Below are 14,225 nucleotides of genomic sequence, written 5' to 3' on the forward strand. Positions count from 1 at the left end.
AACGCCAAAATCAAAGAGGGCACGGTGCCCCCGGTGGCCTCCCCGTTACGCAGCACAGTGAAAACTAGCACAGTGACAATCGTTTGAAATAAAATTGGATTCAGTAAGAACTAAGAACTTCATTGTCCGAAAACCGCTGACAGTTCATAGCTCAATGACACTTAGAGCCGTGCAAAAGGAGGCGTGAAAACACTCTCCTCATCTCGTTCTATTACGAGAGGGCCATGTCATGGCGTGAGAAAGGTGCTCTCAAAATAAATGGCACTGTATGAGTGAATAAATATTCCGCGCCCCCTTGGGCTATTGGCGGACCCTACCACCTGATCGGATGGTGCAGCCGTTTCGCCCTCCACCTGAGATCTCGGAAAGTTACCGACCGATTTTAAACATTCAAAGAGCGTTCGATAGCCCCACCAGGGAACTACCAGGTTACCAGGTTTCGTTGACCTAGGTGCAACCCATGACGTCACAAGTCAGGTCAAAGGTCGCATTGTTTTCACCGATTTAGTCTAAGGAATGCGTTACAGTCAGTTAACACATCAAATAAAAGGCATGCTATCGAAAAACATCGATGGAGCGTTGGTTGTCTAATACATATGCTGCCTAAAGATGTCATTGATGCCAGGTCAGTTCACAGAGTCAGGTCACTTAGGGTCACAATATGAACCCAACTATGCTAGGGTCGTGTGATACATGTTTTATGGCCAATTTTACATTTAAAATTCAATGGTGTGAGCTAGACGGCCGTAGACGGTGTGAGTGGAGGTCAGGTCAAGGTCAGGTCAAAGAAGGTCAAATTTCAAAGTTGATATTTTGCATAAAAGGGGTATCTATTCGATGCAGCTCATCACAGGAAATCCAATAGTCTTTGGCTTGCTTTGTGTGTTCTGTGACGGCTAAAATTGAATTTGAAAATTTTACGTAATAAATTTTGAGTAGTTTTCTTGCCATAACTTTGCTAAAAATGGAGCTATCGAGTTTAAGTTTGGCATATCTAGAGCAGATAGTTCTATAACATATATTTCAGTTTTAATTTTGAAAGTTGTTGGTATTTTCGGGGTGTTATACTTCTATAGTTTTGATGGTCAAAATCAATTTTTGTTTGGAAATAAGAGTTAGCAGTCTGGTAGCGCTGTTTATTTTACATCTTTTTGATCTTGAATATTTTTCGTTATCTTCAAAACTGTAGCGTGACAGTTCTCCCCGCTAAACCTTTTATTGGGTCGAAAATGACAAAACATGACATCCCTCTGACGTCATTTGTGACTAACCTTTCATAAGAGCTCTGGAAAATTTGGTCACAAGGTGTAAAAATGATGCCCGGAGGGGTCTTGAAAGTTTGGTGGCGACATTTGCTATACTTTAGGAGATATCGACTGAAAATGAGAGAGGGGACCGTTTCGCGCCGCCCTCCCCCTCAACGGGGCTTTCAGTTGCTGCTCTCAGTTCTCACAGAACAATTGGTTATATTACAACGTAGTGGAATTGCAAGCGGCAATATAAGCTTCCTGCCAGCGCCGGACCAGAGTTTAAACATGTTACATGCAGGCTGAATTTTAACATTTAACTTTTGAATTTTTAAACCGTTGAGCTTTTTAGAAGTTGTATGAACTGTTCAGCTCCTTTTTTGGTCCATCACAGCGAGCTTGTATGTCATTTGTCAACCAAAGTCGAATTAAAAACTTTTTATTTGGTCTGGCTTCCTTGCCAACTCCTTAACTGGATCGCCTAGTAGCTTTTGATTGGGCACTGTCCACATTGTCTAGCTTTTCGTGTCATAGACATAGACACTGTCTATGACACGAGAAGAGGCTACTGACATCGTTTGTCGCGGTTGGATAATACCAATCCACGTCCCAGTGGCTGCTCGATCGCACTTTCCCTGGCCCACCTGTCCCACCAGGCTAGACTTTGCCCGGCACAGCCGTCGCCTCAGTGCCTCGGGCGGTGACCCGTTCAAAGGGGCTCACAATTCGTATGGTGCCGTGGCTCTCAAACCAATACCGAACAGTGAAACGCAAAGGCTCACTTTCCATATAAGGCGAACGGCTGATTCTGGCGCCGGGGCTTCATTCATGCTAAGGCGCCCAATCACAGCGCCGCATTTCAGTTAGTGTCGGGCGCAGAAGCTACTATGCTCCGCCCCTCCATCACGTGACCCTGCCCTCATGTGGCCTCAGTCACGTGGTGTTTCCACTTCTTGGCGCATGGCGGCGCTAGTCTCGCAGGGGCGGTGGTAGCTTGCTCCCCCGCCGTCCGAGGGTGATGGGTAGCAACTGCTGGTGACTGTACATCTTCTTCTTATTTTGTCCACGACGAATACCAATTCTCAGTCCTTCATCGACATGATCGCATAGTAGGCATTTAGCGGCCTCGACTTCGTCATCAGTAAAGCTGTCACTCACCAGCTTAGAGATCACATCCAGAGGTACACTGTCAATCTTGCAAAGCATGTAGCAGAGCAACTCATTGATGATAATACCTACTCATCGTTTGACTCTCGGTTTGACTTGGCTATATCCAGCGACAGTGCAATTAATTGAAAGCACGTGCCATTGGTCGAAAAAAATCAAGTTCGGTTTACCGGAGCGCTGTTCGGCAGCCGGCTATTTTGTGTGCAGGGTATGACGCATTCCGCGAGCCGACGTCACGGGCGATGACGTCGGCTCGCGCGCGAGCCGAGCGCCAACGACAAACTAACGGGAACCCTCGGACACCCTCGGGGCATAAACCGCGGAGTAGCATATTGAGCGAGTCTTATAAGGGAAATTCATATATTTTTGTTTCTCAAATGATAATCAGGGCGTCTCTTACCTTTTTACGTATCATTTAGGCTTACCTAACACTTCAGTTGCCAAATATCTGCAATTTATTCAAACGAAGGTATTTTTAGTAAATATCGATGCTATAGACCGAAATCTTTTGAATAAAAACTCCAATCAATAGAAATAAAAATAACTTATTTTATTCCAACCATTTCCTCCAAATCAACAACATGAAAACTCACTTTTACACACATCATTCATAATAAAATAAAGCATACTAACACGCAGCTTTAGACAATTGCGGCGTCGAGTGGCGCGCTGCTAGCGCTCTTTTTCGATCGCAGAGACCCTGCACGCGCGCGAGCACACTACGTCACGTCCGGGGGGCACAGATACATGAAAAATCGCAGTGACGTAACACTTTTCTCGCTTCTCATTGGTCAATAGCCCGTTGCCGGGGTAACGTGCACGTATGTGAGCGCGGGCAAGAGTACTAGCCGGCCGCCGATCAGGGCTCGGGAAATTGACGCAAAAATTAGCCACTTTTTACTTGAAAAATGACTTAATATAAATCCAAATTACACGATAATTCAAATAGAGGCTATTTTAGGCTCGCGGCCTCTGACAGAAAACGAAACGCACTACAAGAAGATCTACATCACAATCTTCAGCGTAAGTTAAAACCCCAGAAATCACCTTTCCAAGATGGAGCAACGAAAAGCCATCCATCCAATCCAACCGCCACCGACGAGTTGAGGCATTGCTATGTAGCTAAGTCTTTGGCAGAGTTTCATTATCCATGCTTTGCAAACAGTGCCATAACAACACAGTTAATTAATCACCAAGCTTCTTTGCAAGTTCCAATACAGTTGAGTCGCACGCGATTTGAGTGCAAAAATCAAGAAAAGTGCCAACTTGTTCCCGTAAAATATTTTGAATATTGACCTAAAAAAATGAGTAATTTCCAGATAAAATAACAGCAAAATCAGTTTTCGCTTGCCAATAAAACTCACAGATATTGAAGCTCCATTATTAAAGGAACATTTTAGTATATGCCATTCTTGATAAAACTTCTTAGCCACGCAATACCAGCGCAAAATAAAGAGACACTGAAAACACGACCAATCACTCCGATTTACCATAGGAAAATACATAGAAAATGTATGTCTCAACTGCGCCAAATATACAGACAGTTATATACCTACATGTGACGTCATGATTAAGCCTGACCAATCAGAAGCAAGTTGTTTTCAGCCACAAATAATTAATTTCTGAACTAACTAGGCATTTTTTTAACAAAGTGATTTTAAATTAAATCATTAAAAATTCTGAGCTTTTTTATTTTACCAAAACGTACATAGCATGCAGATAGGTCCCAACCCTATTGGCATAAACGTGATGTAGCTCGGTTCAGAAAGAGTGAAAACGAATATCTACCAAATTTCATTGAAAAATATTCACCGGTTTTCAAGATATTATACTTTTACTTTTGTTTACTTTTTGGGATCTCCGCTGTTCCTAGCGACTTTATTTGGAAGTGCGGCATTTGTTGCGCGCAAAGCAGCGTATACCACCGCGTGCTACCAAACGTTTTAGTAAAAGATTTAAAAATCGTTAGATCTCCGCTGACGTCACAAATTCTAAGGGGGCATTCCAATGCATTAGCCCCTTAGAATCCGAAAACTGCAAGTTTGAAATTCCATAACTCCGAATTAAAGCATTTTTCGATGTTGTGAGTGCTCAAACATGTATTTTCAGGCCATCTATATTACTATTTGAGGAGGGTGCGTCTGTCCGTTACCGAGGTCCCGACTTGGTGGTGCTTTGCGTGGACTGCAGGCCAGACCGTTGCACCTAGCCCGGTGAAATTTGCACAACTCATAGATCAAGGATGCGCGACGTGCCTTTGAGGGGTCTCAGCTCGATCGGATTGATAGGGAGCGCGTGGCGCGTGCTCAAAAAGTGCAAATTCGCGTCATAGACTTTACATGTATAAATCGGCATGCGAAATCGGGCGAAAACGGCTAATTTTGGTCGACACGGGTCCAGTTCCCGTGCAATATCTTGGTGACCAGGGGTCCGACCGGCACGGGGAAAACAGCATCGTGTACACAATTGAACGGGCTATTGAATGGTGTGCAATGCAGAGGATAGCACGCGCCACGTGCACCGGAGAGGGCACTTTTATTTGAAAAATTGCGGTTTTTGAGGGATTTTGGAATTAGTTTTATTTTTAGGTTACCGTTAAATGGAGCGAGTTGAATCAACGCCTATTTGCAAGAGAAAGGTACCGCCTCTCATATAAAAATTGTGAAAAGCTGATTGATCCAAATCAAGGTGGTGCAAATCACAGGAGAAAATGGTGTTTGTCAATTTTGTGCCACTTTATTAATCACACGGGATTTGCTGCATAACCTGATACCTTTGGCAATTGAATATGGTACCATTGGATAGAGCATTCAATTCTGTCCAATATTCACTCTTCATTTTTGCATAATTAGCAACAGTATCCTTAAAAATGTAAATGTTCCAAACCATTACATTGTCATTTTTAGCGAAATTCATCGATGGCCCTCAAAAGACTTCACGCCGGTTTTCGAATCATTCTTAAGTAGAACGCATGATAATACGACACGGGCACCTCGATGCGATGTATCTTTTTGTTTTATTACAAAATGCTTGGCCGTCAAAAAGCAATCGAACGAAATGGATGCCAACCAAATCGACACAGACCAACCCAATACCCACGGGTCAAAAATAACCCTTCTTCGCGTTGCGGAGCACGCGGGTAACCCTAGTGGCCACCAATTTTGCTATCTCAACTCAAAACTAATGTTAAGGTGGGATGGTCACTTTAACCAAATGCTTACGTTTTGTGAGTAGATGTAACGCAAGCATGTTTAGAACCGGACATGACATAAAACATTCCCCCGCTACTATTTTTCCTAGTTTGTAGTTTCCTAGTTGACACGAGATTTTGTTTAGATGGTTTGTAATGAAAATAGTGATAAGTGGTCCCCCTCCAACTGCTTTAAATGTTTTCCCCGGTCTATCGAAGCAGTAGATTGAATTTGGGGATTAATCTTGCATGTTATCTAAGTTTTATTACCATGATAAGTGTATTGGTCAATCGAGGCATCATTGTCAAGCCTTTTACTTTGCCATCCAGCTTTTTTATTTCTGGTTGCCATATTCTTTTATCCCGATATTTATGTGTGTATTTATTATGTTGTCATGTCTTTTCCTGTAATCAGCATGCTCTATGGTATAAATTTGATGTGCCAACCCATCTAAAAATGCATTATGCTTTAATCTCCATAGACCTTTGGTAACCGGATGCTGGGAGTCATGAGCTGGATGATGCCGTTCTTCGTCGCCTGCTCGACGTTTGGAGGCCTCAATGGCGGCATCTTCGCATCCTCGCGGTTATTTTTCGTTGGTGCCCGTGAGGGCTGCCTTCCGGTCGCCCTGGCCATGATAAACGTCAACAAGTTGACCCCAGTGCCTTCTCTCGTATTTTTGGTAAGTATTGATTTATTTTGTTGATGTTGTGCTACGTGGCATGTATAAGGACGTACAGGTCTCGCGAGATTAAGCGATAGGTTTTGCACTTTTACATTTCCGGTTATATCTCAGAAACTGATCGATCTACGATGAAGCCATTTTACACGATCATGGCCGGCTTGTTACCCAACAAGTCGATCGCATCTTCAACACTTAAAAGCTTAAGACGACGAAGATATAGCCTGAAGTACACTAAATTTTCTAGGTGCAAAACCTACCGCTAAAACCCGCGAGACCTGTACGTTCAATGGCGTCGTTTAGCGCTTTTCTCTCCCAAACATTTATCAGTTATCCGATCGGTTTCTGTGACGCGCCATTTCGTTTCAGTGCTTTCTCACACTCTGCATGCTGGTGACATCGGACGTGTACTCGCTGATCAACTACATCAGCTTTGTGGAGAGTCTGTTCATCACTATGTCTACGGCCGGTCTGCTGTACCTGCGCTGGAAACTGCCCGAGGCCCCGCGGCCGATCAAGGCGAGTTTGAACGCACGATTTTTAGTCTGCAGCGCCCTACAACAGCCAACATACGGTGTTCAACAGCAATGTTGCCTACTGCTGCAGCACTAAATAATTTTGCTTTTTTTTTTTGCTGGCTAAAACACTTTTTGGTATTTTCAATATTCAATTAGCCGATTTATGCCAAGAACTGATCAACGATTACTGATCCAGATTAATAATGGTTTCGCTGGTACGCTAGCAAATAAACGGTTTTCCGTTCTGCCTTGCTTTCATTACGGCAGCAGTATCGGATGACGATTGGTTTCTCCATTACAAACGCAGGTGAACATCGCGCTGCCGATCATTTTCCTGGTGGTGTGCCTGTTCCTGGTGACGTTTCCCATCTACATGACGCCGGTGGAGGTAGGCGTGGCCTGCGGTATCATCCTGTCGGGCGTGCCCGTCTACCTGGTGGGCGTGCTGTGGCGTCGGAACGTCTCCTGCCTGGACGGCCTCATGGGTACGTGACACTCGCGACTCCATCGTACGGCACGAATGAACTGAGTCGTATTGAGTTTTTACGCTCATTTTTTTTTTTTAACTGACACTTTGGGTGATAGTTATGAGATAAGTTTTACGGCGTGGTCGCTCACAATTTTCATTGTATGGTATACCTAATACGCTCTAAGCAATGCTTTGGAAGATCGTTATATTTAATTTAGTAGCTCGATGGGTACGTACCTAAAGGTTGTAGGTATGTTCTCTGCTGTCGTGTGTGGGAAATCAAATAAAACTTTATATCATGACTCCTTGTTTTCAGACTCTATGAATAACGCGATACAGAAGTTGACCAACAGTGTGATCGACACATCCAAAATGGATTGATGGTGCTTCGAACGCGGCTTGCGTTTTCCCAAGCTGTGATTTCGGACCGCGCTGTGCCAAATCGACGGCCGCTGTCGGTCGGGTCGCCATCTAGCGGTGTGGCGCAGAGCCTTAGTGTAATTGGTCGCCGGTAGGTGACGCCAATGGCGGCACGGGACTCACCGAGTCGAGACGCGTGTTGTCGCTTCCGAGACATGAGCCTCGGCCGATTGTGAGCCGTGTGCAGTTGGGTGCCGGGTCGACGCGACCAGTGTTGCGATGACTGGTGCGATTCAGCCGGTTCACTCGTGCGTGTCGCTGTGTGAGCCAATGTGTGCATGTGGGCATTTCTGACCCCTGTCCTGCGGCCAAACGGGGAATAACAAGCGGGTGGGCGTCTTAGGCCGGTTTGTGTACGAAGCTGTACACAGGTAGACGACTTGAAGCGAATGGCGACTGTTAGGTGACTTGTACGTTTTTATGCATCGTTATAGCAATAAGCCATCGATATATTTATTGGCTGGGTAAATTTGTTTAAAAGAACGTTTGTTGACTGACCTTCGCGCATTTTCTCCTACTTACTAACCAATGACGTGGAACACATGTTCATCGTGTTGGATTATCACCATACATTAGTTGATAACCCTAGCGAAGCCACGTACTTCGCTAGAGTAGTTTGACAGTTGAACGACGTCAACATTTAGCCATAAGGTATATGTGCTGGTGTGAGAATGATGTTTTCCTGTAGACGCCTATTTTAATAACACGAGTGTTTGCCAATGTGTTAATGAGTAGACCGGTAAGATGCTCTTGACAGCACGTATCTGGCTTTGGAGCATGTTTGTAGCGGTCAATAAAATATTTTGAGCCTTTGGAACGAGCAATCGTGAGTAGAATCGGAAAACTATTTTTTTAATACCTTAACCACTGTGGTAAATTATCTTGCAGTAATTTCTAAGCAAATATATATAGCTGCTTAGTAGAACTCATGCTCGTGCGCACCCAAATTAAAACTAAATCTGGGACTGGTTGACTGCTCAAACCTGCGTTTAATCTTGAACTTTTATTAACCTCGAGCAACACGTTCAATTCACATTTACGAGCTGTGGCGTCAGAATTCAACAATAAAACATAACAAACACAAACAAGCGCATGTGCACATCGACCAACATAATGCCCAAAATGGTATGATCGCACTTGACAAAACTAAAAACATTTAAACTTAACGAAAAGGTAAACGAAATGGAGGTAGGGCAACGCCGGCAATATCCACGTAAGATCGAGTCCTCTGAAGCCTATAACAAACAAAAACAAAACACTGAAAATGAACAAAGTGGTGTGATAACATGGCATGCCTACCTACAGCAATGGCATGCATTTTCCACTGATCGCACTCGAACACGCATTTAAATCGCAACAGACGTATTGTGCGACTGGTAACGTCCTGCCCGCTCGGTCCCCTAAATGGCTCTGTATGTATGTTTGTATTTAGTTCAACACTGCCCTGTCAAAGCTGACTGGTCTTTGGAGGCGGGTCATCGCTAACGCGTCGTTCCCCGTTGCTTTGGTGGAGTTTATCGATCGCAGGCTGTCTTCCAGTCATCCCCGCAGGTTGGTGACACGTCTCCGCGAGCTCTGTCGGGCAGGTGCCGCCCAGACCGGCGGAGAAGAGCCGCTGATACTCGTCGAACCGGCCGCCACGGTGGGAGGAGAGCAGCAGGCTCACCGGCACGCTGCAACGAGTGTCAGAGTTACACTGACGCTCAGTAGTTGGTCAGCAATCCCGAGCCCTCAGCAGCTAGCTTCTGTGGTATCAGCTATCACACCTTCATGGAAGGCAAGTGAGTGAAGGGGGGCAGGTAACCTTCTGCTCCATTGGCAGCAATATGCAACAAATGTTAGTCGGCATTGAATGACCACTTAGGTACCTGATTCAAAATATTAGAAAACAATATCACAAAAAAGTAAACTTAGGCAAGTGAGTAATCCCTGACTGATCGGCAGGCTGACCGCCGGGGACCTGAGGACTTTGCCCTCACCTGGCGATGGCGAGCAGCGGCCGGTCCGCCCCAGAGCTGGCCACCAGGTCACACAGGCGGCGCTGGAAGCACGGCTCGTGGCGCCAGCTGCGCGCCGACACCAGACTGAGAAGAGTCCTCACCACCGCTGAAATCACATCCAACAGTCAGCTAAAACGGGGTTCTAGTTGCGATAACGGAGCCCGAAGGCATTTCACGAAACGCCTCTGGTGGCGACGGTTTGCACTTCACAGCAGGTGACCGGAAAATACTGATGCTTTCCGAAAGTATGGGTACAACTGGTCTCCGAAGTCCGAACTACTTTTCAAATAAAGCCATCTGAGTCCGATGGCTTTATTTCAAAAGGAGTAGACAAGGACAGTGAGCCTAAGCAGCTAAAGGATCCTTTTGACTTCGGCGTCAACTGTCAAGTCAGGTCGCCCTTGTGCGCCACCCGCCGTCACAAGGCATTTAGCAATAAGCAAATATGGTAAGTAAGTTCCCAAAAACCGACCCAAATCCGGCCCATGAGACTCTGTGGTACACATCGCCCTCAAGGTGCATACGACAGGACTTATCTACGCCCTGTACAAACCTGCAGTGCGAGGCGCGGAAGCTGAGCGGCCGTTGTTGGTCGCCGTATTGGTGTTGGTAATGACGTCGTTGTCATTGTTGGTGAGCGTGTTGGTGTTGGTGTTGACCGGGTTGGCGTTGGCAGCCGTGGTGATAACGTCGTTGTCCGTGTTGGTCAGTGTGGGACTGTTGGTGTTGGCAATGGTGGTGGTGTCGGCATCGTTGATGGTGACGGTGACGCTGCCGGAAGAAGCGCCGGACGACGCTGCTGCCGCCGTGGACACGGAGGTCGAGTAGCCAACCAGCAGAGCCAGCGGCAGGAAACCGAGCAGGTCGCCGAGGTTCGACTTGCAGTCGCACATAACTCGCTTCCCATAGGGCTTCGGGGTTTTTGGCTTCTTGTTTGATTTGATGTGGCCTTTTGGTTTGCTCTTTCGTCGGAAACTTGACTTCAGTTTTGCTCTTAGATTGTCAAGGCTCAGATTCAGATTGATATTAAGCCCGGGCTTCTTTTTGGCCTTCTGTTGTCCCTTTGAAGCGATTTTCGTTTGTGCCTTATTCGTTGTTTGGTTGCGAATTTGACTGTATGGCATAGCGGTATCGTTCTTATTGTTTTTCTGTATATCGCCTTTCGCAGTGGAAACGGCTGGAACCTGTCCTTGGACACGAGTAGTTGTTCGAGCCGTCTGTTTGCGAGGCCGCCGTCGTCGAGAGGACCCCCGAAGTCGACTCATTGGCTGAGAGCGGTGCGGTGGTATCAGGGGCCGATGTCCGGTCGAACGCGGCGCCATGACATTTGCGCGAGCACCTTTCTGTCGGGAGGTCCCCGCTCTACGCCAATGGGGCAGCACAGCTCCAAGGCGCGGTTTCTGCCTGAGAGGAGCCCGCACCCTCAAGGTGTGTACCATTCCCCTGGGATGCAGCACCATCTCTCCGGATGGATAACTCCGGGAACTTGTCGTGTGGTTAGCAGATATCCCCATCTGACGGGCTCGGGCCGTTTGCCGGCTGACCAGCACCAGCCGCTGCCCCCTCCGTACGGTTTGTGCTAGGCTGGGCTGCCTGCGGCCCAGCCAGGCTAACAATCGGCCGAGGCTGGGCCAGCGGCGGTGGCTGGCGGCCGGGTGGCGCCGCTGTGCTGGCCGCGGCTCTGCAAGAGGGCGCCGCTGTGCCGGCTGCGGCTCTGCAGAGGGGTGTCGCTGTGCTGGCCGCGACTCTGTGTGAGAGCGCCTCTGTACCGGCCGAGACTCGACGGGGTGGCGCCGCTGTGCCGGTCGTAGCTTGATCGGTTGGACTGGAGACGTCTCCAGGAGTCGGTCAGTCGAAGACTGACCCGCTGTTTGCCACAAGACAGGTACCGACTCAGCGCTTTTGGCAGTCGTTCCGTTCAATTTTTCCTTCTGCTTGGACACTGGCGGGTCTACGTGCTCTCCGCCGTCTATCCCTCCCTGCCCAGAGGAGTGATCGACTCCGGGATCCTCTGTCACCAGCACAGATTTCTGGGTGACGCCGTCCCGGTGACCTGACCGGCCGACCGGCCGTGCGGTGTGTCCGGTCTCCCGTGCTGGTGCGGTGGTGGTTGTCGTTCCGCTGGCGAGCGAGTCGAACAGCTCCGGCCAGGTGAGACGGCCGTCGCGCCTGGAGTCGGCTCCGGGCCGCCGTTTGCGTACGTTGATGGGCACGCCGAGCTGCTCGAGCCGCCGGCCGGTGCCGAGCCGGTGCGGTCGGCACAGCCCGGCGGAGTGGCACCGGTCGGGTGATACCGTCCCGTCCAGCCACCGCAGCAGCAGGGTCGACATCGGGCGCAGACCTGCAGCGGGACAACCGCAGTGAGTTACCATGACATGCTGATACATTGCGCATTAGCAACCGTATTTCATTTTCAAAGACTAGGTAAACTGGGAATTGAATGAATTTAGGTACATGTAACCGGGGAATGAATATTGGGCCTGTCGATCGCTCATAATCAGAATTTATTAATTAACGAAAAAATGTTTCGCGCTCGTTAGTCATAACGAGTTTCATATTTATTTCTACCGATTTTCAGGGCGCCACCTCTCTTCTGGATCTAGCCGACTCTCAAGGTCTCCCCCCCCCTTACCTCGTCCCCTGGCGCTCGTGAACCGGCAGCGGTCGCACTCACCGGGCAGGCTGGCCGGTGATGATCGCGAGCGGGCGGTGGCCGTGGACGTGGAAGTGGCAGTGGTTGTTCCGCTCGTCGCTGCCACCGTGGCCAGCGAGCCGGCGTAGATGAGCAGAGCCAGCAGCGAGGTGAGCGCCGCCAGCACGCCCGGCGTCACCGACGACTCGGGACAGCGGCACACTGGCTCGTGCAGGTCCCCACCGGCGCGACGCCGCGTGCCGGCGTTATCCAGATGCGAGGCCACGAGATTGGCGCCGACTCCGACCACCACATCCAGAGCGTCCGGGCCGTCGAGCTGACCGAGCCGGTCCCTTAGCCACAGCAGTTGCTCCGGCAGGCCGGCCTGGGGCGGAGCCGGCTCGCCCTGCACGAACTGGGAGCCGAGCTGAGTCAGTCGGCTCACCAGAGGCTCCAGGGGTGGGTCCCCGGGAGGCGCCGGCACAGAGTCGCCACCGCCCACCAGGTCCGTCCAGATGGCGGCCGAGACGTTCTGAGAGAGCAGACCGGTGACTGCTGGCTCATCAGACAGCACTTGGTCTGCAGACAACAGGGGCTTCCTTGTGACGTGTTGGTCGGCGACTGGCGGCCGCGACGGGGCCATGGCCGATGCAGGTCTGGTGTCGCTCTTGGGGAGCGATGGCAGGCGTGTCTGACCTCGGCGCCGGCCTGGTACGTCCTCCGTACGGGTTTGTTGCTCCTGTGTAACTGGCTTGTCGCCACGGGAGATGCTGCCGTTGTAGATTTCGGTCCAGGTGCCCTGTCCACCAGCTGTGAACCATGGTGGCATCTGATGCCCTGTATGTGTGCTGGGTAAGCTGGTCCCATCATCTTTGATCTTGGAAGACCAGCCGTCTAATGGCCCCAGCACCGGCTCCGAGAGCAGGATGCGCCGGCCGGCGGACGCGTGCTGCGCCCCGACCGTGTTGGCCTGGTAAAGCGCGCCGTGTCCGCCGACGGCGTCTGTGATCGGAGAGCTGGCCAGGAAGCCGTTGGCAGGCACCAGGTTCTGCACGTTGTAACGCGTGACGGGCGCCTCGTCCATGTTGTGGCTGGAGAGAGGACCTGCTGTGGCATCGTTGGGCCCTGAATGGTCCTGGTTGCTAATTGTATTGTTGGTCACAACGTCGTCGGTTGTCTCAAGCTGAAAGCTATCAGAAAGGTCACTGACTTGTTTTTCAGAAGTTTCTGAAGGTCTGCTTAATGCTAGTGCGGAAGTGACGCCACTAACATCGACCCAAGCTTCGGGCATCATCGCCTGCATTGCCTTAGCGGGGTTTGTGGTGTTGTAGCTTGTGACTTGACTTGTTCTGTTGTCTGACTTGCGTTCATACAAGACCGGCGCCGTGCCGGCCACTGGGTCTCGTCTCCGCGTACCTGGTCTGTGCCGATCACCCGCTGCTCGGTCCGCCGGTCTCCTGACTGAAGTCTGCACAGGCAGGCGCGGTACGCCCACCAGGGTAGCTGACACGGGCAGCGGCGGTCGACTCCGCGGCCAGCGCAGCGGCCGGCCGGCCTCGGCGCGCCCTGCTCCCCCGCCGGTCACCAGCACCAGGCTGAAGTTGGCCGAGGCGGGCCCCAGTGCGGGCAGCCGGCGCCTCCTCTGCAGCCGGCGCAGCAGCTCGTGCACCGGATCGACCGGCTGCCGGCGGCCGCTGGAGGCCGTGCTAGTCTGCAGGTCCGGCCGGGCCGGCACCAGGGCCGGGGTCGAGATCGGCACAGGCTCCGTATCGGCTGCCACCAGAACACCTGCTGTGGACACGAAGAGCAGCAGCGACAACATCAGCAGCCGATGAGGAACATGCCCCAGCATGGCTGCCCTAGCGCGAAGGGCGCCAATTTCCTCGTCTGGACAGTCAG

At 50.1% G+C, this 14,225-nt stretch overlaps 2 protein-coding genes across 2 annotated transcripts; one reads left to right on the forward strand and one right to left on the reverse strand.

Annotated features, from left to right (window-relative positions):
- Window positions 1-4,494: 4,494 nt before the first annotated feature.
- On the forward strand, window positions 4,495-8,506 carry LOC122371971 (large neutral amino acids transporter small subunit 2-like). Its single transcript, XM_043348778.1, has 4 exons — window positions 4,495-6,287; window positions 6,657-6,806; window positions 7,113-7,290; window positions 7,591-8,506. Exons 1-4 carry the CDS (start codon window positions 6,102-6,104, stop codon window positions 7,653-7,655), a joined length of 579 nt encoding a protein of 192 aa, XP_043204713.1. The 5' UTR covers window positions 4,495-6,101; the 3' UTR covers window positions 7,656-8,506.
- Window positions 8,507-8,682: 176 nt separating this feature from the next.
- Window positions 8,683-13,475, reverse strand: LOC122371977. Its single transcript, XM_043348790.1, has 4 exons — window positions 12,369-13,475; window positions 10,248-12,035; window positions 9,674-9,800; window positions 8,683-9,367 (listed from the first exon to the last, which is right to left on the reverse strand). Exons 1-4 carry the CDS (start codon window positions 13,408-13,410, stop codon window positions 9,142-9,144), a joined length of 3,183 nt encoding a protein of 1,060 aa, XP_043204725.1. The 5' UTR covers window positions 13,411-13,475; the 3' UTR covers window positions 8,683-9,141.
- Between the last annotated feature and the right edge of the window lie 750 nt (window positions 13,476-14,225).

The sequence above is a fragment of the Amphibalanus amphitrite genome, unplaced genomic scaffold, assembly GCF_019059575.1.
Source record: "Amphibalanus amphitrite isolate SeventyFive unplaced genomic scaffold, NRLGWU_Aamphi_draft 001302F_arrow, whole genome shotgun sequence".
NCBI lineage: Eukaryota > Metazoa > Arthropoda > Thecostraca > Balanomorpha > Balanidae > Amphibalanus > Amphibalanus amphitrite.